Source organism: Lynx canadensis, chromosome E2 (assembly GCF_007474595.2).
Source record: "Lynx canadensis isolate LIC74 chromosome E2, mLynCan4.pri.v2, whole genome shotgun sequence".
NCBI lineage: Eukaryota > Metazoa > Chordata > Mammalia > Carnivora > Felidae > Lynx > Lynx canadensis.
This window is the reverse complement of record NC_044317.1, coordinates 44,126,798-44,152,546: the sequence shown is the minus strand read 5'-3', so window position 1 is coordinate 44,152,546 and position 25,749 is coordinate 44,126,798. Positions and strand designations below refer to the sequence as shown.

The following is a 25,749-nucleotide window of genomic DNA, read 5'->3' as shown; positions in this document are numbered from 1 at the left end:
CCAAAAACACTATTGAGTTATTCCAGATCTCTGGGCTGAAGGAGCAGGGGATATGTGAAGTTCCTGGGAGGGAGGGAAGCTCTGGGGACCCTGGGATTCTTTGAGGAAGACTTAGAACTAGAGGTGTTTTGGAGCACCTGGCTGGCTCAGTTGGAAGAGCATGCAACTCTTGATCTCAGGGTTGTAAGTTCAAGCCCCACATCGGCTGTGGAGATGACTTAAATTGTTTTTAAAAATTTTTTTAATATTTATTTTTGAGACACAGAGAGAGATAGAGCGTGAGCAGGGGAGGGGTAGAGAGGGAGACACAGAATCTGAAGTAGGCTCCAGACTCCGAGCTGTCAGCACACGGGGCTTGAACCCACGAACCACGAGACCGTGACCTGAGCCAAAGTTGGATGCTTAACCGACTGAGCCACCCACACCCAGGCGCCCTTACAATCTTTTTTTTTTTAATGTTTATTTATTTATTTTTGAGAGAGAGAGTGTGGGAGAGGGGCAGACAGAGGGAGACCGAGAATCCCAGGCAGGTGCTGAGCTGTCAGTGCAGACGCGGGGCTCCATCTCACCAACCACGTGATTATGATCTGAGCCAAAGTCAAGAGTCAGACGCTTAACTGATGGAGCCACCCAGGCGCCCCCCCAAAACATCTTAAAAAACAAACAAACAAACAAACAAACAGAACTAGAGGTATTTCAGTTGCTTTATTCCAACCCAAGTCGGGAGTGGGTATCCTGTGCCACCACACACAATGCAGGATGAGAGGGTCAGAAGTCAAAGGTGTCACTTACAAGGGGGTCAGCCCCTGCCAGGCATGTTCATGTAGATTTTGTCATCTTCTGGGGGTGGGGGGAGAGAAAGCATGAGGCCTGACCACCTACCAGCCACCCACGTCTCCACCTTCCTGGGGACCCCCTGCCTCAGGGGTTTCCTCAGGAGTTCCCCCATGCACCACCCCCAGGGTTTCCCCAGCATATCCTCCAGGGCTTCCCTGGGGGACACCTCCCTGGGGACCCCCTCCCTAGGGCCATCAGCCCCTCCGGGCCCCATCCTGTCTCTGCCCTCACCTTGGGTGGGCCTGCGGCGGGGGCAAGCACACACAAACACCACGGCAATGATCAGCAGCGACACCACCAAATCGGCGGCCATGAGGCCTACCAGCATCGGCAGGGAGGGGGGCCCACATCCGGAACAGGAACCTGGTGGGTGGCGCCCAGACAGAAGGGGATTGAGGTGGGGGGAGGGGGTTCCAGACCCTCAGGACTGCACTTTGGGCATATGGGACAGAGGAAGTCCCTGGGGTGTGGGGGGTGGGGGGGCGGGTGTCAGAGATTCTCTGGGTTTGACTTGGGGGATGAAAGGGGAGGTGGAGGACTGGAGACAGGTGGGGGTGTCCCAGCACAGAGAGACATGGGTGGTGCTTCGGGCCTAGTGGGTACTCCCAAAGAAGGCTGGGGGGGTGGCTGAGTCCCTGGGGCTTCAATTTGGTGATGAGAGCAGTGATACGGGGACCCAGAGAGGGCTGCAGGTCCTCTGGGGGCTCTGATTTGGGGGTGAGAGGTGAGGTGGTGACCTGGGGTGTTCCAGGACCCTCAGGCCACACTTTAGGACAGAAGCAGTACCTGAAGGGCCATGGCAAAAGGGAAGGAGTGCTGATTTCTCACCTGGGGTTGTCAGAGCCGCAGCCACTGTGAAAAGAGAGGGAAGGTGGGTCAGCAGGGAGAGGTGGTTCCCAAAACAGGGTGCAGGGAAAGGTGGTGTCCTGAGAAGCAACCTCCATTCCAGAGGGAGCAGATGAGAAAGAGGCCAGATGGGAAGGGGAGCTCCCAAAGACACACAGAGATAGGAAATCAGAAGAAGAAGTAGAGACAGACCCAGCAGGGAGATGGGGCGATTAACAGGCAGAGGCTCCAGACTCCGTTTCTCTCCCCAGAGAACCAGCCTCTGAAGCCAAATGGATCTCGAGGAAGGAAGGGGTACTGTGAGGATCTGCTCAGCACCCCTCCCTTCAGATGCCACCTGAGCCACCCTTTTCATAAATACCGTGCCTGCCACCCCCCATAGCCACTGGCTTCACCTGGGAGCAAAAGCAGAAACAGGATGTCACTGGAAGGGGCCATGGTGGTTAGGGGCTAGAAGGGGTCTGGCAAAAGGCTTTGGTCCAGAGAAGTCCTGAGGAACAGTGGGGGAGTTAGAGAAGCAAGCAATAGCGGATATCACCCTGCTGGTGACAGGCCACCTGCTTCCTGTGTGTGCGGGAGGGGTAGAAGTGGTGAGTCCCTGTGACTGCCTTTGGGGGTAGGGTCAGAGACCAGGGAGGCTGCTATGTTTGTCCAGGTGGGAGGTGACAGATGGACCACGTTGTGGGCACTGGAGAGATGGAAAGATTCTGGAAGTAGAACCAACAAAATTTGTTAACCATGTAGGTATGGGCGTGTGAGAGACAGAAGGATTCAGGAAGACTAAAACTTCTGGACTGAGCAACTGAAAAGTTGGGGCATCCTTTGACAGAGATGGCAAATGAGGGGAAGCAGGTTTACGGGAAAGTGTCAAGGTCTGGGGACACTGAGTTGGAAATGCCTGACAGATTCCTCGTGGAACTGAATGACCACAGCTGCATCTATGAATTCAGGGGATAAATCTGGTCTGGAAATGTAAATTTTCAGGCTGATGGCTTATGGATGGTATTTAAAGCCACGAGACTGGATGAGGTCACCAAGGAAGTGAGTACAGACAGAGGAGTGCCCCTGGCCCCCAAGAATGGGTGAAGAGGCGGAAACAGCCAGGGAAGCAACAGCATGTGAGGGAGGAGAACCAGGAGAGCAGAAGCCTTGAGAGCCTGGGAGAAATGATTAACATGATCACTGAGATGGGAACCGAGAATGAGCCTCCCCTGGAATGTCAGTTGGCTTGAGGGCTGGGAATTCCTGGCTGCTTAGTTCACAGCTATACCACAGCACCCAGCAAAGTACCTCTCTTGCAGTAATAAATCATTTTTAATGATGATGAATAAATGAGAACTGCCCTCTGAAAAAGAAGGTGATGTGGGGGAAAGGGAGAAATTTGAGCCCACCTATGGTCGCTCTTACCAACAGATCTTCCCTCCCTGGGGACCGGGACCCCAGTCCCCTCTTCCCCAGGACACAGTAATACTGTCCCCTCTCAGCCCAGGGCCCAGAAATCGAAACCTCCATCACCCCCTTGGATAGAGCCTCAGAAGTCTAGGCCCTCAGTGCTCTCCTCCTTCAGGACTCGGCTGTTCTAGGCCCACTTCTCCTTCAGACCTAAGATGGGGCCCCCAGCTGCCTCTTTCCTGGGAGACTCAGGAGTCTGGCTCGCAGCGTCAGCCCCGCCCATTCAGAGACTCGGCTTGCTAGAGCGCGACACGGGGACTCCCAGGCCTGTGGGCGGGGCCCTACCCATGACCGGGCGGTGCTAGAACCCCAGTTTAAAAACTCGCGGGGCACCAACCCTAGATCGGGGACCCGGCGGCGGCTCCGCGGGAAAGAGCGAGGCTGGCGCAGCGCCGAGGCCGCGGCCCTGGGGGCCCGCAATCCGCGCCACGGAATCCCCGAGGTAATGGGGGTGGGGTGGGGAGGTGAGACACGCTCGGCCCCTTGAGGGAGCGAGGGGCTGGGAGTCCGGCTCTTGAGGATGCCAGAGACGGAGCTGGGAGGATCAGGCCTGGGTGCTGAGAGTCAGGGTACTTGGTGTTTGGAGGGGCCAGGAGGCCCGGGCATCTGGGTGGTGATGGAGGAGCGGCTGGGACTCTGGACTCCTGGGTCCTGGGCGGTAGGGGATTGGAGGTTCGGAATCCCGGGTCCCGGAGGTGAAGGGGCTGGAGGCCCGACCCCTGGGTCCTGTGGGAGGACGGGGCTGGGAAGGAGTGTAGAAAGGGGCTAGGTTGAGTCCTGGGGGAGGGGGCGTGGTTGTTTGAAAATCAGCCACGGGTCCGCGGGGGTAAGATCCGGCGCCTGGCCGCAGGGGTCCACGCAGGCCTTGACCCTACCCCCCACCCCGGGAATTCCCGAGTCTCCACCAGCCCTGGGTCCCTGGGCTGCTCGGGAATTCCCCACGTGCGGGGATTCCACGCGCTCCACGCTTGGCCAAGCGCCCCGCCTCTCAGCGGGACACCTGCTGCGCGCGGCCAGGCGTGGAAGGGGTGGTTGGAAGATTCCCTTGCGTGAGAGCCGTGACGTCAGCGCGTCGCGGCTGGGCTGTTTCCGAGTCTGCCCTCCCCCGCTTAACCCTTCCTCCTCCGGAATCCGGGCTCTGAAGGGTGAGCGTTGAACGCCCGGACTTCCGGGGTGGTGTGGACCAGGCTTCTGCAAACTGGGACTCCCAGGTGCTAGAGAGGAAGAGGCTGAGGGCCCGGACTCCTGGGTCTTGGGGAAACGGGTGCTAGGCTCTCGGACTCCCGCAAAATGGGGCCTGGACTGTTAGGTCTCAAGGGGGAATGGCGTCTGGACTTCTGGAACCCAGATGAGCTAGGGGCTATTGATTCGTGGTTCCTTGGGGAGAGGGGCTGGGGACTCGGACGCCTGGTTTCCAGAGGAAAGTGTGTCAGCTTCTAGGGCAGAGATGTTGAGAACCTAGATGTGCATGCGTCTCAGGGAGTGATTCCCAGAGACCCCCGAGGCCTCGGGAATGGGAGATCTGGGGGCTGGGATTTTTCACGGAAGTTGGGGGGAGGTGCTGCAGAGGAGCGCCCTCCTCCCCCTTCCTCAGTTTCCACGACGCTGGTGGAAAGTTGGGTCAGAGGGGAAAGTGCGAAGCAAAGGGAAGGAAACAGCGGCGGCGGAGGCGGATGCTGCACCTGAAAGCTAAGATTGGCTTTGGAGTTCGCAGGCGGAGTCAATGTGCCAGTTTTTCCGTGCAGGAGGGTGAGGCAGGGAGCCCAAAACCACTCCCCCGCGTGGTTGGGTGACTTAAAGACCCCTAATTATTTCCCTCCATCTCTTCCTCCCCACCCCCCCCCCTGCCCCCCGCCGTAGTGAGCCGGGGTGAACGCAGCCACTGCCCTTCACAAACAGTGAAGAAGCTCCTGGAGGAACAGAGGCGCCGTCAGCAGCAGCCTGATGCTGGTGGGGTACCGGTAAGGCCCATGGAGCCTTGTGAACTACAACTCTCATGAGGCTCTGCCCCATTGGGCAAGGACTTGATGGCCTGCTGGGCCCTCAGAACAGATGAGAGGCTAGTCCTGACTTAGATACGCTGTGGGTGGGGGAATGGATGCTGAGGGATCGGTCATATAAATTCTCCCTTGTTCCTTTTTGTCTCTGCCTCTACAGGGACAGTTTCCACCTCCTCTGGCCCAGTCCCTGACCCCATCTGTGAATGAGAGTGAGGCAGGTAAGTCTGGAAAATCATCTGCTTCCCTCAGCTCACAGCCCCAGCTTTCTTCAGGGACTCAAACATTCCAAATCTTAGGACTTTTGGGAGCGTAGGAGTCAGACCTTCTCTTGCTGGGACCCAGTGGCAGTTTGATCTCCCAGATTCTTTGGAGCCCTGTAATCTATGTACGTAGCCCTTCCGTGTTGCAGGCGCCCAGGCTCCCAGCCTTCTGTTGCTCCGGGAGTCTAGGCCCTCAGCCCCACAGTGTCCCAGGAGTCCAGGTTTCAGAAGTCCAAGCTTCCAACCCCTCGGCGTCCTGGATTCGGGGTCCCAGCCCTTTGGTGTCCCACACGGACGAGGACTAGCTCCCAGCACCTTGGGAGGTTCCGGGCTCTCACACAGGTCCTCCAGCCTTGATGACTTCCCTGACTCTGGTAACCAGGCCTGCCCCTGCTCCTCCTCTCACACACAGGCCATTCTCGCTTGCCAGTACACCAGGAGACTGTGGGTTCTGGACTTGGCAGCCTGGCCCCCACCACAGGCTTTCCAGACTGGGACCCCAACACGCATGCTGCCTACACAGACAGCCCCTACTCTTACCCTGCTTCTGCTGCTGAAGGTTTCCTGACTCCCGACTTCTACCCACCCTCCGACCCAGGGCGCCAGTGTCCATTTTCTGTGGGGATGGAGGTGAGATACAGAGTGGGAACAGGATACTGAAGGGCCCCTAAAATCCCCAGTTGCCCTCATGCTGGATTAAGGTCCTATTCTTCAGATGGGCAACACTGAGGCCCAGAGGTCCAAGGTCACTTGGTACAGATGGGACACCCAGCCACTGTACCTGGCACTCTGTATGTGTATGTATATATGTTAGGAAGAGAGAATGCTCAGCTGATTGGCTCTTCCCACCACATGCACCCTTCAGGACCCCCTGGATACCCGGCTTTATGCAGAACCTTCCCTGCCACAGGCAGGATCCTGGAGAGGTTCTGGACTCCCCTCAGGACCCCCACAGATGCCTCCTGTGACCACCGGACCATCTCTGGACACAGCCCGTGCTCACATGCTGGCTTTGGGGCCACAACGGCTGCTGGCCCAGGATGAGGAGGGAGACACGTGAGTATAGGGGATCGCAGTCTGCATGCTCCTGGCTTAGCTGGGGTGCTGTGCTCACTGGTGTCCCCCTGCCTGTCCTCAGGCTCCTGCACCTGTTTGCGGCTCGTGGCTTGCGCTGGGCAGCATATGCTGCAGCTGAGATGCTCCAAATGTACAGACATCTGGACATTCGTGAGCATAAGGGCAAGGTGAGGGCCAGGGGCCTGGACTCCTGGATTGAAGGCAGAAGGTCTGGGGCCTGGATTTCAGACGGGGGCCCCAGACTGACCTTCTTATGTCTTGCAGACCCCTCTCCTGGTGGCTGCCGCCGCCAACCAGCCCCTGATTGTGGAGGATCTACTGAACCTGGGAGCAGAGCCCAATGCCACTGATCATCGGGGACGTTCTGTCTTGCATGTGGCCGCTACCTATGGGCTCCCAGGAGTCCTCTCGGTATGGCCCGCTGACCAGGGGGGTGGATGGGATGGACTGGTTGCTCAAATCATGGCTTCCGGGGCTAGGAGGCCCAGGGAGACTCTAATCCAGCACTCTGCCTTCTCCTACTCAGGCTGTGATTAACTCCGGGGTTCAGGTTGACCTAGAAGCCAGAGACTTTGAGGGTGAGTTGGGTGGTGAGCAGGGCAGGTGTGGCAGGTGGGGTGGGTGCTTCAGACACAGAGCCCTCACTGTCTCCATTCTGCAGGCCTCACCCCTCTCCACACGGCCATCCTGGCCCTCAATGTTGCTATGCACCCACCTGACCTATGTTCCCGGGTGCTGAGTACCCAGGCCCGAGACAGGCTGGCTTGTGTCCAAATGTTGCTGCACATGGGTGCTGATCACACCAGCCAGGTGAGCTGGGCAGTGGGCCGCCCCTAGGAGGGTGGGTCACCTGGATGGTGTGGGGCGGGTCACCTGGATGTCCAGGGGCTTCAAACAAATGCTGGCTTTGTCTCTTCCCAGCTATGTGAACTTGAGCCTATGACTTCATTTTTCTGTGCCCCTAAGAGTAACATTACTGATCTTAGCTTATATTTATTCAGCACCTACTATTCATCTAGTACTGCGTTTCATGGATTAGCTAATTGAGTCCACAAACATCCTTTGACATGTGTGCTATTATCACTTTTTCTGTTTCACTGGTAAGAAAAACTGAGGCACAGTGTCAAAAATCTTACAGCTTGTGAGTATCAGAGAAGGGATTAGAACCCAGGTGGTCTGACGCCAGAATCCACCTCTTCATAAATATATTATTCTCCTTCCTCTGATAGTAGCTTCTTCACAGGCTGGCTGAGAGAATTAAACATCCACTTATTATTTAGTTTTGTTTTTTAGTTAAGGAATTTTGAACACAGATAAAATACAGAAAATGGTATAGTGAACTCCCCGTACCCAACATCAATAATCAGCAACTAGTAGCCAGTCCTGCCCCATCCATTCCCTCACTTGCCTATATTATTTTATTTAGAAAAAATTTTTTAGTGTTTGTTTATTTTGGGAGAGAGAGAGTGAGTAAGAGAGGGGCAGAGAGAGAGAGGGAGAGGGAGAATCCCAAATGGGCTCTGCCATGTCAGCACAGGGCCCGATGTGGGGCTGGGTCCCATGAACTGTGAGATCCTGACCTGAGCTGAAATCAAGAGTCGGATGCCTAACCGACTGAGCCACCCATGCATCCCTATGTTATTTTAGACCAAACCCGAGCATTTTTTATCCATAAATATTTGTGTCTTTAAAGTTAAGAACTCTTTTAACCTCAGTACGATTATTCCACCTTAAAAAAATTAACCTCAAAATACCAAATTTCCTGGCCGTGTTCAAATTTCTGATTGACTCTAAATGGATATTTATTTTTTTTCATTACAAAAACTAGGATCCAGATAAAGCCCACATATTGCCATAATAAGACTTTTAAGGTCCCTCTTAATTTAGAGCTTCTCCCTCCATCTCCTTTTCTTCTCTTCATAATATATTTGGTGAGCCAACTAGGTTATTTTGACTTGTATAAACAAACATATATTTTTTTTAAATTTTAAGGCTTATTTATTTTGAGAGAGAGTGTGTGTGCACGCACGTGCATGCATGTGCAGGGAAGGGGCAGAGAGAGAGAGAATGAATCCCAAACAGGCTCCTTGCTGTCAGTGTAGAGCCTGACTCGGGACTTGATCGCATGAACTGTGAGATCATGACCTGAGGAGAGAGAGGCACCGGATGCTTTACCAACTGAGCCACCCAGGCATTCCTAAACACATAATATTTTTTAATGTCCGTTATCATTACAAACTCTTTAAGGGTACATAATAAGGTTTCACCCTGGAAAATGCATTTATTTGCTCCAAAGTATGAAGAGAACAACTCAGTATAGAAGTGGATATAGGCTTGCTTAGGCTCCTGATTGATGCTGCTCAGGTCCCATCCTTATAGGTAAAGACTGTCCATGTGGGATGCAGGTACATTTTACTGTGCCTCTTAGAATGTGGAGTGGCCAGGCAGCTGCTCACCCAGAGTCACTTGGGCTGGAAAATTGTCATAATAAATGTATAGTTCTGGGATGTGTTCGATGTGAAAGGCACCCCCTTAAACGTGGTACTCTTGTATGGTGCACAACACCTATAACTGTATAAGGCACCGCTGGGTGCTTGTAAAGGGGAGACAAGGTGTCTAAAGGCTCTTGGGTTCCATGGGAGGGACCCTGGGTGTGAGGACTGGCCTGACCTCTGCTGTTCCCTTCTCTATAGGAAATCAAGAGCAATAAGACGGTTCTGCATCTGGCCGTGCAGGCTGCCAATCCCACCCTGGTTCAGCTGCTGCTGGAGCTGCCACGGGGAGACTTGCGGGCCTTTGTCAACATGAAGGTAGGGGCCTAGGCTGGCATGTGCAGGTTGTGTGAGATATGACAGAGAGGGGCAGTGGGATGTTGGGAGTCCTGTGGGCTATGGCTGTGGAGGGGACAATGTACGGAGCATGGGAGGGGACTGTGTAGGATGTGGATGTAATTGGGGGAATGCATAGGACATAGAGGGGTGTGTGGAATGTGATTGTAGAGGGGATTCTGGGATGTCACTGGGGGCATGTGGGACATGGATGTGAAGGCGGGAGTGTGGGACTTGGGTGTGGCAGAATGTGGAATATGAAGGGTACCTGTTGAGGGTCCAGGCCAGCTGAGTCTGAATCCTTATCAGTCCTCCCCTCACTGTCTCCAGGCCCATGGGAACACAGCCCTCCACATGGCGGCTGCGCTGCCCCCTGGGCCACCCCAGGAGGCCATCGTGCGGCGCCTGCTGGCAGCTGGGGCAGATCCAACACTGCGAAACCTGGAGAATGAGCAGCCTGTCCACCTGCTGCGGCCCGGGCCGGGCCCCGAAGGGGTGAGCACTGAGCCCACCCTGACTGTAGAGTGGCCTCTGACTTAACAGGGTGAACGCCTGACGCTACTCATTCATGACTTTAGAGGGTGATTTTAATCTCAGAAGGTGACTTTGATCCCTATCCAACCCTGACTTGAAAATATGATCTCTGACCCCAGTGTTGGATTTCATACCTGGTATTGGTGACTCCTCCTAACCTCTCCTTTCAACCTTGACCTCAGAGTATGGCCTCTACTTCTACCCCTGAATCATGACGTCAGGGTGTGACCTTTGATTCCCAAGTTTGACCTCCAACGCCCTGCCCCAGCCCTGATGTCAGAGTGGGACTTCTGACCCCTAAATGTGACGTCTGATCCCTTGCCTCTACTCTTTGACTCCCAGTCCTCAATGGTAACCCCAAGGTGGGAACACGCCCCAGCTTTCCTTCCATCCCCAGTTCTGGCTCCTGAACCTTTTCTCAGTGTTTGAACCTTCGTCCCTAACCCTAAATCTTGACTCTGAACCTCTGACCTGCAAACCCAGTTGATCTTACTCTGCTTCTCCACTTTAACCCCCAACTTCACAGTGTTTGTGTCCCCCCACCTCTCCTTCCAACCTCCCTAACTTCTCTTCCTCTGCCTTGTCTTGTCTGCAGCTCCGGCAGCTGTTGAAAAGGAGCCGTGTGGCACCCCCAGGCCTGTCCTCTTAGGACTCAAACCCAGAACCTGGACTGATTTTCCAGTCCCCACCGTCCTGTGGGACAGCCAGCGTATGCTAATGTTGCAAATCCGTGATAATGTATGTGGAATGTCCTGCCATTGGGGTCTTACATTAAAACCCCAAAATGGCTGCGGGGGTGTAAACAATCCCCAATATTTGGGGTGGTGTAATACCCCTCTCCCACCTACAAGGAGCCCTCTTGATGATTTCTGTGAAATCGAGGCCCCTTGATTGTTTCTGTGAAACACCTGGACCCCTAGCCCTTTCCCCATTGGGATCTTTTGGGGCCCCCTCCCCTACTCGACCGTTCACACCTAGAACCCCAGATGTGATTTCCCTACACAGTACTTGGAGTACCCCCAAATAGCTCCCAGTGCCACCCAGTAGAGCTCCTAAGATGACCCCCCAAACCTCCCCAGGACCCACACCATTCAGGTCCTTACCTCTGAGACATAGGAAGGACTCTTCTAGATGTGAGTTCCCTAGGTCATACGCTTTCTAATTCAGAACTCCACTGGCTGGACCCCCCTGTCCCCAATCTCCCCATTTCCATTGAATCCCTCCCCGATGTGGAACTCCTTATTAAACTCAATTTGGACTCAACTGTCTGTCTTAATCTCTGGAGGCACTGGTGCAGGGGAGTGGCTGTGGTGCTTGGCTGGGTAGGCATGTTTGGATGAAGGTGCCTGGGGGGTTTGTAGCAGACACTGTGGGTGCTACTGTCACCCTTACGGTATCAACATCTGGTGGTCTGACCTGCTCTGTCCTGGCTGTGAGCACGGCAACCTTAAATGCCAGTGAGTTTATACTGCTTCCCATCTAACAGCCCTCCTTTCAGAAGGAGATGGCATAGAACTACTCCAGGTCCTGGGGCGCCTGGGTGGCTCAGTCTGTTGAGTGTGTGACTCTTGATTTTGGTTCAGGTCATGATGCCAGGGTTGTGGGATTGAGCCCCATGTTGGGCTCCGCCCTGAGTGTGGAGCCTGCTTAAGATTCTCTCTCTCTGTCCCTCTCCCCCATTTGCTCCTCCTCTTTAAAATACACACATACATACATACTCCAGATCCCTCACCTCTCTGTGAGGATAATGGGGAAGTATGTGTTCTGTACAGGCTCTCAGTTTCCCAACAGAATCAAGCTCCAAGCCCCGCACTGGTTCTGGCTTGATAACATACTCTTTCTCGACTGCTTTCCCTTTTCTGTGTCATATCCCACCTCCCCTACCAATAAGTTGTCCTCAAATCCTGCTTCTGGAAAAACCCAAACTAGAGAGAAGACCTCCATAATGCCCCCTTCTCGTAATTGCCCCAACAGCCTCTGCTCCGGACTTCATCTGAGTCTCATCACTCAAAGAGCCCCTCCCCCTCTGAAAGCCCTCTGACCCATCATAGCCCCCCACTGCTCAGAGCCTCTCAAGGACAACAAACCAAGCACACTTCGGGGCATGTACTACTGTCTCTACCCCGAAACTTGAGGCTTAGAACAACCATCACTATTTGCTCATGATTCTGCAATCTGGGCTGGGCTCTACTGGACAGTCCTATCCTGCTTTGGTCACTCATGTGGCCACAGTCAGCTAGAGGCCTGATTAGGCTGGCCAACTTCACTCACGTGTCTGATAGCTCAGTTGAGATGGCCGGAACCACTGGGTGTGGGCCGAGCATCTCTTTGTCCGTGTGGTCTCCCCAGGAAGGTGGGCGGATCTCTTCACACGGCGGTTCCAAGAGAACAAGCCCTTGCTTGCATCGTGCTTGCTGACATCACCTTGGTCAAAGTCATTTACGTGGCCAAGCCCAGAGTCTGGGGAGGGGGAACCACACGAGGGCTTGAAACTGAGAGGTGGAGTTTCAGAGGCCACATCACCTCCCTGTACCAGCATGCGTTGCTTTCCTGTGTATGCACGTAGTGGCAGCTGACCCATGAAGAATTCATGGGAATGTTATGTCATAGATTCAAACAATTTAACTGGAGTTAATCTTACAGTCATAGCGTGGCTTAATTTCTGTATTTTGGGGTGCCTGGGTGGCTCGGGTAAGTGTCTGACTCTTGCTTTCAGCTCAGGTCGTAATCTCATGGTTTGTGAGTTCGAACCCCACATTGGGCTCCATGCTGACAGTGTGGAGTCTGCTTGGGAGTCTCTCTCCCTCTCTCTCTGCTCCTCCCCTGCTCTCTCTCTCTGTCTCTCAAAAATTAAAAAAAAAAAAAAACCACAAAACTTTAAAAAAAATTTCTGTTTTTTTCCCCTTGTGGTAAAGACAATTCTTACCATTGATGGCATCTTAGATTCTTTTTTTTTTTTTTTAATTTTCTTTTTTCAACGTTTATTTTTGGGACAGAGAGAGACAGAGCATGAACGGGGGAGGGGCAGAGAGAGAGGGAGACACAGAATCGGAAACAGGCTCCAGGCTCTGAGCCATCAGCCCAGAGCCCGACGCGGGGCTCGAGCTCACGGACCGCGAGATCGTGACCTGGCTGAAGTCGGACGCTTAACCGACTGCGCCACCCAGGCACCCTGATGGCATCTTAGATTCTATTGACATATAAGATGCATATCCCAGGGCACCGGAGTGGCTCAGTTAAGGTCTGACTTCAGGTCATGATATCAAGGTTCGTGAGTTTGAGACCCACCTTACCTCTCTGCTCTCAGTGCAGAGCCCGCTTCAAATCTTCTGTTCCTCTCCCTCTCTGCCCCTCCTCAACTCGTTCTTTCTCTCAAAAATATTTTTTAAAAATCTAAAAAGAAGATGTATATCCCAACATGTATCAACACACACATGCACGTGCACACACACACACACACACATACACACATTAACATGATAAAATTATGTCTCTAAGAAACTGTATTATTAAAAGAAAAATTAACAAATTGTTTTCAATGGGAAAAGAGGGCAGCGTCAAGCAAACAATAGCAAAGTTATTCTTCCTGCTGGAATTTCAATAAGTGTTTTAAAATTACCCTAAGTATTGCCATTAATATGTAAACATTAAGGAATCATACACTGAGCGTAGTGAGCAAAACGGCCTTTCATTTCCTGTTCCATCTGCTTGGAGCTCCTTACCCATTGTTAGCCTGTTGATCACACTTACCTGTGAAAACACACAAAAGCAACTTTTTCCCCTACCTGTGGTGCTAGTTATAGGTTTCTGCTAGGGTTGTCTCAGTACAACTGAAGCTAAAACCGAAATCAGAATGACGTCGCAAACTGGGTTCTCTAATGAAGCTGTGGCATTGTATCCAACTTGCATCATGTAGGCATCTCCCTCACAATGTCTACTAGGTCTGTATTTAATATACATGACCTGTATTTACATGCATGTATTGTAAGAGACATTGTGAGCTCAAAGGCCCTCGGGAAAATTAGAAACATGCTCCCAGGCGCCTGGGTGGCTTCGTCGGTTAAGTGTCCAACATGATCTCATGGTTGGTGGGTTCGAGACCCTTGTTGGGCTCTGCACTGGCAGTGTGGAGCCTGCTTAGGATTCTCTCCTTCTCTCTCCCCTTCTCTGCCCCTTCCTGACTCAGGCTTTCTCTCTCTCTCAAAATAAACGTTAAAAAGAAAGAAAGAAATAGATGCTCCCTCCCTAGGCCGTATGTCAGAAAATTGTGTGACATTAGAACATGGCATATTACTGCCACCTGCTGGGAAGTTGTGGTAAAAATGCAAATCCATAGTGAATGGTATGACTTGGAATTTTGCAGTGTACAGCTTGAACTGCCTCAAATTACCAGACAGCTGGTTAGCAAAATGGCCAAGAGTATGGGTGCTGGGGTGAGGTTGCCTGGGTTGAATCTCTAGCTCTGACCATTCCTATATAGTGACCGTGGACATGTGATATGACTTCTTATATCCATTTCTTAATCTATAAATGGGAATGAATAATCATAATACCTCCTTTATGGGATCGAAGTAATGATTAAGTGTGTCAGTGTATGTAAAAAGCTCTCAGAGCAGGGGTGCCTGGCTGGCTCAGTCGGTAGAGCACACGATTCTTGAGCTCAGAGTAGTTGGCTCAAACCACGCGTTGGGCATGGGGCCTACTTAAAAAAAAAAAAAAGCTCTTGGAGCCGTACTCAGCACAGAGGGAGTGCCATGAGTATTTGCTGCCACACTGTTTTAAAATTTATTTAACAAATACTTGTGAAGTGGTTGTGAAATGGCAGGCACATTTCTAAGTCTCCACAAGTATCAACCCTTTTAATCCCTGTAACAACCCTTTTGGGACAGGTAACAGCATATGTAGAGGGTTAACTCCAGTGTTACAAAATGGGGCGCATGAGGGTTTAAATTCCAGTAGGGGCTTGCAGACATCACATACCCCTCCCTAGGACATAACTGGATTTCCACATATCAGGGGGATTCCTATTGCCTCCCAAAGAAGTGATGAAGGCTTGTGAATGGGAAGAGAGTTTCAAGATCCTCATTCTCTCCTTAGGCTCGAAGGTTGGGGGTGGATGCTGTGTGTGACTGAGAGTGAGGGTGAACAGAAGGCAGGAGAAACTGCTAGAAACAGCTTCCTCGGAGTCTACCCTGGGGTTCAGCAAATACAGGTCTAGAAGTAACACACCGTTTGGCACCTCGGAAAGCTTCTGAGCGGGCAGAGGGAGCCTTCCAAGTCTTTGGGCCCCACCCTTCCTAAAGGCCCCGCCCAGATTTAAAGATCCTTCTTACTGTTTTCAGAGGTGAAGGAGGCCTGGGCAGGGATCCGCACCAGAGTCCAGAGCTATGATTACACACTGATTCCCCCCCAAGAGACGCAGGATGGCCTGGTGGGGAAAAGGATTTTATTGGGATGTTAGTGGGGATCACATGGGAGGGTGAATTCTAGGCAACAACAGACACTGGGACCAAGCTGGTGGTCACCTTAAGGAACAATAAATTAACTTACAAAATAAATTAAAGTGAGGAGGTCCCAAGCAGGGAGGCAGCTGGGAATACCTGGGGATTTCTTGGGGATGGAATTTGGAATTGGAAAGGGGAAATAAGAATTTCCAGTCCCCTCGCAAAGAGTGTGAAATGAACAATTTTGAGACGCCTCCCCCAGGCTGGGAGTTGGGGTTCTGGGGCTCCAGGAAGAGGGAAGCTCTGGGCTCAGCCAAAGGGGTGAAGGGGGCTGGTTCAGGGTCGTTCCTCCAGGAAGCGGTAGGTGGGGTTCTCATAGCCATGACGCTGCAGTTCACGCAGCTGCTGCTCCTCCAGGGTCAGCATAGGGTCCACCTGCATTTGGGGCGGGGAGGAACAGAGGGGCATAGAGACCTGACCGCAGATCTCACAGCGCCCCTGTGCCCAGGCTCTGGAACTCCTTCCCCATATACCATGTCTTTGTGCCTCTCACCTCCACCACTCCATGGCTGATAGCCCCATAGGGCTTCTTCCTGCGCAAGAGCAGGAGGGAGAGGACGATCAGGGAGCCCCCACCTGCTCCCATGATCAGCAGACCAGACACGGCCTCTCGGGATACACCTGTCCCAGCTGGTGCCTGCATGGAGAGGACATGGGGCAGGGGCCATCTGTGAGGCTCACCAGGGCCCTGTGTGGCTTTGGGAGTCACAGCCTAGCCACTGCCTTCTGACCTCTCCCCCTAGGTATCCAGAATAATCCTCCTCTTACCAGCTCATCTCTCTGAATCTCCGCTGAGTGGAAAGGAAAACCCCTTGGAACAGATACATTCACCTGGGGGAGCAGGAGGTGTCAGGGACTCAGGCGTCTGGGCACCAGCCTCCTCCTCCCCTGGGCCCCAGTAGGGCATCCCCAGCCTTCTTCTTCCTTAGGACCCCAAAGTCCTTGTCCTCAATCCCTTATTCCCTCAGGCCAAAGAATCCAAACCCCTAACACCCTCCTCCTTCAGACCGAGGAGTCCAGGACCCCTCTCCCATCCACCCTCAACGTCCACAGGTCTCACTTACCTTTCGCTCATACTGCTCCAGGGGGGACATCTTCTCTTTCCCAGAGGATGCAGCGTCTTGTTCTGTGGACCCTAACCCCCAAGTCCTATCTCATTACTGAGAGTTGAGAATGGTGCTACCCCTGCCTGAGGAGGCGGTCAGAAGGGGCACTGGACTTTACCCCGGCAGGTCGGGAGTTCCCAATGTATGGACCCTTTTCCGTTCGGGGCTCAGGGACTAGTGGGATTTGGTGGCTGGGGTCTATTCTGGGAGATACTCACCTTTCGGAAGGGCCATGGGGGTGTCTGCTGGCAGCCAGAAGAAGCAAGACAGGTGGAACAGTGAAGAAAGGAGGGCATCATGGAGGAAAAGGGTGGAGACACACCCTCCCAGCCAAGGCAGGAGGATCAAGGATCCTACAGAGGCTTCCACAACCTTAGACATCCGTTCCTATCCTCTCCCATTCACTGTGGTGGCTAAGATACCCCCCAAATTTAAGGGATTAGGATTGGGTTGGGTGCCTGTCCCCCAAAGTCTAGGGTTATCTACATTTGGGTGAACTCACCATCCTTGGAATCCAGAGGCTGCAGCCCACCCTTGTCCTCACTGCTGCCCCCTGGGGCGGGGGCTTCCAATTCATTGGGACCCAGGTGCTCAGAGTGGAGAAGTTCCTCTGAGGGGAACATGCAGAAAGGGGGTCGACATCACGACCCCCATAGGGATGCCACAAAACAAAACCAGGTGAATAAATGGCACCCTAATACTAGAGTGATTGGGGGTAGCTGTAAGTATGATCTGGGGAAATTGGGGAGCTAGATGAAGGCACCCCTGGCAGGGAGGACGGAGGTTGAAGTTTCAAGAGAATGGCCTCTTTTTAAAAAATGTTTATTTAGTTATTTTGAGAGAGAGAGAGAAAGAGCATGAGTGGGGGAGGCATATAGAGAGAGAGAAGGAGAACGAGTGAGAATCCCAGCAGGCTCCACACTGTCAGTGCAGGGCCTGATGCAGGGCTTGATCCCACGAACTGTGAGATCATGACCTGAGCTGAAATCAAGGTCAGACACTTAACTGACTGAGTCACCCAGGCACCCCAAGACTGGCCTCTTTAAAGAGCAGGGATAGGTGTGGGACATCCAGTAGGAAGTCACAATAGATCTGGGGGCTTTGGGAGATCACACTTTTTGGTGCTCACACTCTCATGTAGGCCTCCTCCCTTTGAATCTGGACTGAGTTTGTCACTTGCTTTAATCAACAGAAGGTGGGCCCCTGCCTTAAGAAGACTTGGCAGCTTTCACTTTCATGCTTTGGGGAGCGTGAACCACTGTGCAGGAAGTCCAGGTATCCTGCTGAGAGACCATGCAGAGGGGCTCCATGGATAAGAGACCCTGAGCTGACATGGAGAGGAAGAGAGGCCTGTTTGTGCCAGAGTCCCATCCCTTAACTGATCTGCTAGCCAAGAGTAGCCACATACCGACCAGATGGCAGAATCATGAGCAAAGAAAATAGTTGTCTTTAAAGCCACTATGTTCTGGAGTTTGTTACATAGGAATAAATAACTGAAACGGTGGAGGGGGGAAGAAAAGTTTGGGGGTCAATATCTGCCTTCACAGATCAGGAATGGGAACCAGGGGTCACAGGCACTCACGGATCTGGGGCCGCAACTCCTGAGCCAGGCGGGGGTTCTGGTCCAGCAACCCCAGGCTCTGATTCATCCTTTCCTCAATTACTTGAAGGTGGGTCTGCACCTGTGGGGAGGTGAGGATGAACGATGAACTGGGCAGTAGGCAGTTCTCTAGCCTACTGCCGAGAGATGGGGAAACTGAGGCAGAGTGCAGAAGGAAGGTCAATAGGGTCCAAGGAAAAATAGCATATACAATGGACAGGAAGTAGGGCACAAGAGCCAGTAATTGGGCCAGAGGAGGAAGGAAACTGGAGGCGAAGCAGAATAAAAAGAAAAGGAAAAGGTGTATAGAAGACAGGAAGTGAGAGGCTTGGAAAAGGAATTAAGGCAAAAAGAAAAGGAGTAGTCACTAGGAAAAATGCACAAGAGACAATGTACGTATAACATACCAGGGATATGGCATAGAAGATAGGAAGTGGAGGAAGTGGGTAGGAGGAGCAGAAAGTAGGGTCTGAGAAATAGAAAGTAAGGTTTCAGGGATTATAGAGAAAGAAATAGGATTAGAGAGTCATATACAAATGATGTCTTTCTTCTTTTTTGTTTAAAATTTTAAAAATTTTTTATGTTTATATTTTGAGAGAGAGACAGATACAGATACAGAGACAGAGCACAAGTTGGGGGAGGGCAGAGAGAGAGGGAAACACAGAATCTGAAGCAGGCTCCAGGCTCTGAGCTGTCAGCACAGAGTCCAACATGGGGCTCAAATTCACGAGCTGTGAGATCATGACCTGAGCCGAAGTCACTCAGCTGACTGAACACCCAAGGCACCCCCTGTTTAATGTTTTTTATTTATTTATTTTTGAGAGAGTATAAGCAAGGGAGGTGGGGGGAGAGAGAGAGAGAGAGAGAGAGAGAGAGAGAGAGAGAGAGAGAGAGAATCTGAAGAAGGCTCCAGGCTCTGAGCTGTCAGCACACAGCCTGACGCAGGGCTCGAACTCACGAACCGTGAGATCATGATCTGAGCTGAAGTCAGATGCTTAACCAACTGAGCCACCCAGGAGCCCCAGAAATGATGTCTTTCAAGGGCAAGACATGGAATTCAAGAGCACAGAATGGAGTATTCATGGACAGGAAGAGAACATTGAAGAACTAGGAATTGGGATCTGAGGGCACAGAATAAGGGTTGCATGGAAAATAAGTGGTGTTTGGGAGGAAGGAGAACTGAGGGACAGGAATAGGGTTCAAGGCATTGGAGGAAAATTCTGGGAAAGGAAGTAGGAATCAAAGGGACAAGAAGGGGGTCAAAGGCAAGGAGCCAGGGTGGGGGTAAAGGGCAACATTCCAGGGGCAGGAAGTAGGGATCCAAGGGGCTGGAAAGGTCCCAAGACTGGGGAGAGGCGTGGGGGCAAGCTTGCCAGGGATAGGTAGAGGTCCAAGGGACAGAAAGAGGGTCTGAGGGGTGGGGCCCTGGAGACTGGGGTCTGAGGGACAACAGGGTATTTGGGAGCCAGGAGCATCTGAGCACCTGGAAGCGCATCTGCTGGGCCTTCTCAGGATCCACAGCAGCCACGTGCTGGTAGTGCCTCAGCGTGTGCCTTCGTTCCTTCTGCTCTGCACGCAGGTAACGCCGCAGGGCCAGCAGGACGCGCTCTGCCTGTGGAAGGGACAAAGGCTGCCTAGGCCTGCCCCAGACCTTTTCACCCACCGCCCCTGCCCCCACGGCTCCCACACCTGAGGCGGATCTCCCTGCAGTGCTGCCAGGAAACCTTCCAAGGCTGCCCGGCGCTGGTCGTTGATAAGGGCGATGACTCGGGTGGCATGGGTCTCCACCAGGCGCTGTCGCTCACCAGACACCTGCTCCTCCAGGGTCTGCAGAATGGACTGGAAGTGCTGGCAAGGGGGTGAGCACAGGGCCAGGAGAGGTGAAGATAGGTGAAAGTCCAGGTCAACACTCTGAAAAGGCAGTCTGTAGGGCCATGTGGCGGAGGGTGGTGCGGTGGGTCTAGGCACGAGTAGAATCGACTCTAGGGTGGGACCAGATCACAGGATGTGGACTGGAAGGAGTGGGGATACAGGACCAGGCAGAGTGCAGGCAGGACCAGGCCAATTGGGAGCTGATCTGAGGATGTAAACTCTACCGGGTGGGAACAATCTAGGAACTGAGGCAGCTCATGTTCTGGTGAAATATTTTCCAAGTATTATAGGAAAGGTAAGGCTGTAGGCCTGGGCGGGGCCAACTGGAGATGGCTGTGCCTAAATAGGACCTAGAGGGGTGGAGCAAAGATCAGGAATGGGGCTAACCTAAGAGGAGGGGGTGGGGCCTCTAGAGGTGATCAGTGAGTCATGAGGCTGGGCCTACTGAGGAGGGACTGAGAGTGAAAGTGAGATTAGAGGGGTGGGACCAGAGTCAGGGGATGGGGCCTAATAGGAATGTGAATGAATCAAGGATGCTGAGAAGGACCAGGATGCATCTTGCTGGGACTCAGTTTGGGAGATGACCACAGAGCCTGCTCTGAGAGGTAAGGATCAAGTGAGGATCAAGGCAAAACAAGGCCAGTCTGGAGAGGAGAGAAATGCCAGGTCAGACATAGGCCAAGAGGAGTGGAGCCAAATGGAGGGAGGGGGCCAGGAGAGACCAATATAAGTAGGAAGGGGTGGGACAGGATGAGCCAAGACCAGGCCTGGACCCAACTGAGACCAGGTGTGTCCTAGGTATCGGACAGGCAAAAGTAGGACCCGCCAGAGGGTGTCCTACCTCGTTCAGGGCCTGTCTGTCAGCTTTCGGCAAGTTCTTGGACTGGTTGTCTGCCATGGCCCATTCACGCATCACCTAGGGGCAAGAGGAACTTCGGGATCCTCGAATCTACCCTGCTCCACCCAGTGAGTCCCCCAATCCCTCTTCCAGACTTTGGAGGCTCCAGATCCTATAAGTCCTACTTGCTCTTGAGTTCACAAGAGGTCAGGCTCTGAAGGAATGTAAGTGGAAGAATGCAGTTCACCAGAGTTTCCATAGAATCTGCTGGCATCTCAGTGGGATTCTAGGTGGGTCAGTGATCCCTGGTCATCCCAGAGGTGGTGTTGAGGATTAGGGGTTGGATGGGGGCTTGGGGAGTCTTTGGAGGTAGTCTCAATGTGCCTCTGAAGAAATTCCTGGTATTCAGGGAGTTCCATGTTGTGGGAAATCCTGAGGCCCCAGTATCATCACCTCATTAATCTGGCGCATCCTACGTTCCTCCAGGTCCATCTTGGCTCTCAGGAAACCCTCATGTTCGCTGATTTCTCCAGGCATGCCAAAGTACACGTCCACACCATCTGTGGGCCTTGCGGTGGTGGTCACTGCAAGGCCAGGAACCGGGGAATCAGTCTGAAGCCCATCTTCAGGTTACCCTCCCTTCTTGGAGAACTACATTTCCTAGAGCACACTGGAGACCACCATGTGTCTACTTAACCATAGATGGTGCAGGGCATCATGAGAGATATAGTTCTGAACTGGGCATGTTCTTGCAAAGCTTAGAAATCTACACCATCCTTCAAGCTTCCCCAAAATAATCCTTAGGAACTACCAGATGGCTCCTCCAGTTTCAGGTACCCCCAAGCCACCCTCACCCTTTGCATTCTGCACAGGACAGCCCTTCCACCTCTTCTTTACCCAGCGTTACTCCCATCCCTTCCATTCCCCCCAGTTGGGTCTCTCCCCAACAGGTCCCTCCCAAAGATGCCTCTACACCAAGGCTCCCTCAAATCATCCTCCCTCCAGGATAGAGGGAACTAAGAGTTCAGAGACAGTCTCACCTTTGCTGAACCCTGCAGGGCTATGGGAGCTTGAGGGTGGGACTCTTTCCTCCTCTTCTTCCTCTTCAGCCCGTGGGGGCTCCACGAAGTAATCGTCTACTGGCTGTAGGAAGGATTCCTCTTCTTCCTCGTCCTCACCCCCCTCTACTCTGCCCCCTAGGGGCCAGGACCGGGTGGAGGGGTCACTGAGGGAACAGAAGACTTGAGGCAGTGAGAATACGACCCAGGCCCCCAGGCTTCCATTTCCTGCTTCAGGAGCCTTGGGATGGGCGTGGAGGGTTCCTTCCCACTCACCCAACTGCTGTCCCAGATGGATCAGGGGTGACTGGAGGGGGGCAGCACACATACTCCACACCTCGGAACCGATCCGTGCCACAGGGCAAAAGCATGCCCGAGCCATGCAGGATGAGGCCCTGGGAACGGCAGGCCTGCGGGAAGAGTAGGCCCAGATGCCAGGATTGTGGGCTAGGAGAGGGTAGAGAGGGAGCCTGGATGCCTGGGTCTTGGGGGCTGATGGGACTGGGGGCCTGGATTCCTGATTCTGTCCCAGTGGGGAGAGGGGGCTGAGGCCCAGAGTCAGGTTTGGGGAGGGGGGTGTGGGTTGTTAGGGGACTGGATTCCTGGGTTGGGGAGTGAGAATGGATGGGCCAGGGTCCTGACCTCCTGTGCCTCCTGATGCCTCCGAGTTGAACTCTCACACTGGTCCATGCGCTCCTGATGCAAGAACCGGCAGCCTTCAGGCACCAGCAGGGCCTCGCTCACGAATTCACCTGCTGGAGAGTGGGGGCACCAGAGTGAGACCCTCCCACAGACACTAGCTCTACCCTCTTCAGAATCCAGACATTTTATCCTCAGAGGTTTCTCTGCCCCACTCTGGACCCAGGCATGCATCCAGCTTCCTAATATGAGCCTGAGACCAGGGCTCAGAATCTCACCCCAGGGAAACCCCCACTTCTGTTCCCTGCCCCCAGCCTGGTACTCACGCAGGCATTGGAAAGGCACCACCTGGTGGTGGGGGTGAGCACAGCGGCCACCTCGAGAGCCCCCACACCAGCGCTCCATGGGGATGGCCTGTGTCGCCTGTTCCACACGTGCAATCTGCAGCTCCGGGTACATCTGGGGGCAGCGGGTGAGAGTGATCAGCCCACAGCCTCACCCCCTGCCAGCTGTGCTTCTCCACTGGCCATGGCCCTTTACAAGGCTCTAGTGATCTCCCTAGGTTCTGCTTCTCGGTAGACTCGGTAGCTAAGCCAGCAAGCTCCTTGGCCACGCCCCCAGTAGCTCTCCCTCAGAAGCCCCGCCATCTGCCCAGAAACTCAATCCCCGTAAACCTGCCTCTCTTCTTGTCACCTCTGTCCCCTCCTCCAATAGGTTCCGCCCTCCTTTTAAGCCTCACCGTTTTCTCTGTTTGGCCTCTCAGTAAGCATCCCTTCTCTTTGTATTAGAACTGGCTTTTCATAGCTACACCTCCCAGCTTTCCACTCTCGCATTGGGCTCCACTCTCTTGCAGGTCCAAAAGGTCTTTTTTCTTAGCCCCGCCTCTCCTTTGACCACGCCCACCTGTGCCCCTACTCCTTAAGGTACCTACCACAGATTGCTAAACTGTCTCTTCACTGGATACAGTTCTTAGCTGACCCTCTTTGCACAGTTCTCCTTTCCTGCCCTAGTTTCTCAAAAACAGGTCCTGCCCTATCCTAACTTCGCCTCTTTCTCAGCCACGCCCCCTAGCTTCCCCTGACTACTTAGATCTCTCATTCTCCCTGGACCATGCCTTTTGCACGACTAGCTTCTTTCTTTTGGGCTATCCGGACAGTCTCGGAACCGTTTTCCTGCGGACCACGCCCCTCCCAGCAGGTCCCGCCCACCTGTCTGCAGTATTCCAGCACCCGTTGCGGGTCGCGGAGACAGCGTCGTGAGCGCTGTTGGTCTGGTTCCCAGCGGCCGGTGCGCAGGTCCCGGTGAAGAGTTAGGTGTCCACATAGTCCAGCCACCTGGGCCGACCCTGGAGCCTGAGGGTCGGGTCAGAGGGGTCAGAGAGGGCCCAGGGACGCTGGCACGTGTGTCCCCCAGACCTTTGCTCCTTAGGACCCGGAGGTTCAGAACCCCAGCACCAGCCCCTCCACCAAGTACCGCGCACCCGCCTCCTAAGAGGTACTGTTCCCCGGGAAACAGCTCCCACTGGGCGGGGGCGCCGCAGCTCTCCCGTTGCTATGGCGACCCAGGTCCCCCGAGAGGCTCGCGGCCTTGTTGCCACGGAGACAGGCTCCGCCCCCACCCCGGCGCAGCCGCACTGGAGCCCGAAGGGGTTAAAACTGAATCGCGGGGGAGGAGGCCAGAACCCAGGCGTTCTGGCCCCTCCTCCCACCATCCCTAGCTCAGGGTCCTATTCTCCGGTGCAAAGACGACAAGGCCTGGCTTCAGGGCCCTGCAGGCCTGGGCACCAGGTCCTTTGAGGGCTGGAAAGCTACATCCTGGGTCGGGAGTCGGTGTCTGAAGACCTAGACTCCTCGGTTCTGGGAGGCTGAGGGGGCCCTCAAATATGTCCAGAGGATGCAAGGGGCCAAGATTCTTGGATCCAGGTGTCTTACTGTCTGGTGGGTCCTGTCTGGTTGGGGCTGACTCACCTAGGTCGAGAGGGTCTGAGGGGGCTGGGCTTTTGGGACCACGGCTCTGGAAAAGCCAGTTCCTAAGCTAGCGGCGGGAGGCAGCTGGGAGGACAGAAGATGGGGGAACTGGGACCTGAACCCCTGGGTTCATGAATGCCTAGTGCCATTAGGGACGTATGGGGGCCTACCACTTGGCCGGAAAGACTGCGCTTTCTGCCCTGGACGCGTCCGCGTCCGGGCCCAAGGCCCGGTCCCGCCCCTTCCCCCATCCCCCAGGACCCGGCCGGGCCTCACCTCGGCCGCGCCGGGGCTCCCACCGGCCAGGCTCCCGACGGCGAGCTGCGCGCGCAGAAGCAGCAGCAATAGTGGCAGCAACAGCGGCAGCGGCGGCGGGCCCGGGTGGCGGCCCAGACCGCGAGCGGCAGGGCTAGTGGGCCCCATGTCCCGGCCCTCGCGCCCTCACGTCCCCTGCACTCCGGCCCGGCCCGGCCCGGCCCCAGCGGTGACAGGAGCTCCCAGCGCCACCGCCGCCGCCGCCGCCTCCTCCCGCCGCCCCCGGGCTGCGCCGGCGCCGCCAGCCCCGCCCCACGCCGGCCCCGCCTTCCTAGCCAGGACAATAGCGTGGCAGCTCTGCGCAGACTGGAGCAGCTCGGGAACCCCGGGTGGGAGCCAGCGCCAGGCCCCCGCCTCCTAGAGATTCCAGGAGTCCCACCCCATGCAAGGGCCTAGCCGGCAGTCTGGGTCATAGGCTCCGCCGTTTTGAGCCCTTTCTCAGGACCCTCACCCCCAGCTTTCTCTTCCCTCAGACCCAGACACTCACAAATCAGCCTCTTTCTCTTCCAGGCATGCCAACATTGAAGACCTCCACCGTCCCCCGATAGATTTGTCTCTTGAGGTCCCAGGAATACAGGTTCTGAAATTTCCCTAATCAAGGACGCAGCAGATGAGATCCAGTCCCCTTCTTCCTCAGATCCAGGAATCTGGACTGCGGGCCCTTTCTTTTTCAGGACCAGAGAACAAGCCCCCACCCTTTCTCCCTAGGACCTGGGGTCTTGGCCTTCTGCTCTGCTTTCCAAGGATCCCAGGTGTCTGGACCTTTAATTCCTAGCTCAAGGATGCATAAAACCAAAGCCCGTAGGTCCTTTCTTTAAGGATGACCTGAGTCAGGTACCCAGCACCTCAGGACAAGGGCCTCAACCCTATCCTTGCTTTAAGGACCATGGCATTTCTATTTTCTCACCCCTAGCCTCTCCCACCCTGCCTACTCTTCAGGGCTCACTGCTTTGTCTCCTTAAATAACTGTAGAATTCTGTTTTTCGCAAGCCAACTGGGGCAGCACTATCATGTAT

General features: G+C 54.1%; 3 protein-coding genes across 5 annotated transcripts; 1 reads left to right on the top strand and 2 right to left on the bottom strand.

The window, feature by feature from the left end:
- Window positions 1-686: 686 nt before the first annotated feature.
- Window positions 687-2,171, bottom strand: HCST (hematopoietic cell signal transducer). Of its 2 annotated transcripts, none has more exons than XM_030298841.1 (4): window positions 2,079-2,171; window positions 1,666-1,689; window positions 1,069-1,200; window positions 687-840 (listed from the first exon to the last, which is right to left on the bottom strand). In XM_030298841.1, the coding sequence occupies exons 1-4, from the start codon at window positions 2,119-2,121 to the stop codon at window positions 800-802; spliced, it is 240 nt and encodes a 79-aa protein (XP_030154701.1). In that variant the 5' UTR covers window positions 2,122-2,171; the 3' UTR covers window positions 687-799. The 2 variants fall into 2 exon arrangements, with proteins under 2 accessions (XP_030154701.1, XP_030154702.1); XM_030298842.1 differs by having other exon boundaries at window positions 687-837.
- Window positions 2,172-5,775: 3,604 nt separating this feature from the next.
- Window positions 5,776-11,097, top strand: NFKBID (NFKB inhibitor delta). Its single transcript, XM_030298840.1, has 9 exons — window positions 5,776-6,025; window positions 6,261-6,451; window positions 6,534-6,639; window positions 6,737-6,883; window positions 6,999-7,050; window positions 7,134-7,282; window positions 9,166-9,282; window positions 9,631-9,795; window positions 10,430-11,097. The coding sequence occupies exons 1-9, from the start codon at window positions 6,020-6,022 to the stop codon at window positions 10,481-10,483; spliced, it is 987 nt and encodes a 328-aa protein (XP_030154700.1). The 5' UTR covers window positions 5,776-6,019; the 3' UTR covers window positions 10,484-11,097.
- Window positions 11,098-15,258: 4,161 nt separating this feature from the next.
- Window positions 15,259-24,891, bottom strand: APLP1 (amyloid beta precursor like protein 1). Of its 2 annotated transcripts, none has more exons than XM_030299152.1 (17): window positions 24,695-24,891; window positions 23,660-23,803; window positions 22,778-22,910; window positions 22,455-22,567; window positions 22,089-22,222; window positions 21,795-21,979; window positions 21,208-21,338; window positions 20,758-20,832; window positions 19,734-19,892; window positions 19,528-19,656; window positions 18,027-18,126; window positions 16,947-17,054; window positions 16,663-16,689; window positions 16,403-16,473; window positions 16,107-16,169; window positions 15,832-15,975; window positions 15,259-15,713 (listed from the first exon to the last, which is right to left on the bottom strand). In XM_030299152.1, the coding sequence occupies exons 1-17, from the start codon at window positions 24,839-24,841 to the stop codon at window positions 15,615-15,617; spliced, it is 1,962 nt and encodes a 653-aa protein (XP_030155012.1). In that variant the 5' UTR covers window positions 24,842-24,891; the 3' UTR covers window positions 15,259-15,614. The 2 variants fall into 2 exon arrangements, with proteins under 2 accessions (XP_030155012.1, XP_030155013.1); XM_030299153.1 differs by having other exon boundaries at window positions 16,663-16,686; window positions 24,695-24,890.
- Window positions 24,892-25,749: the final 858 nt, after the last annotated feature.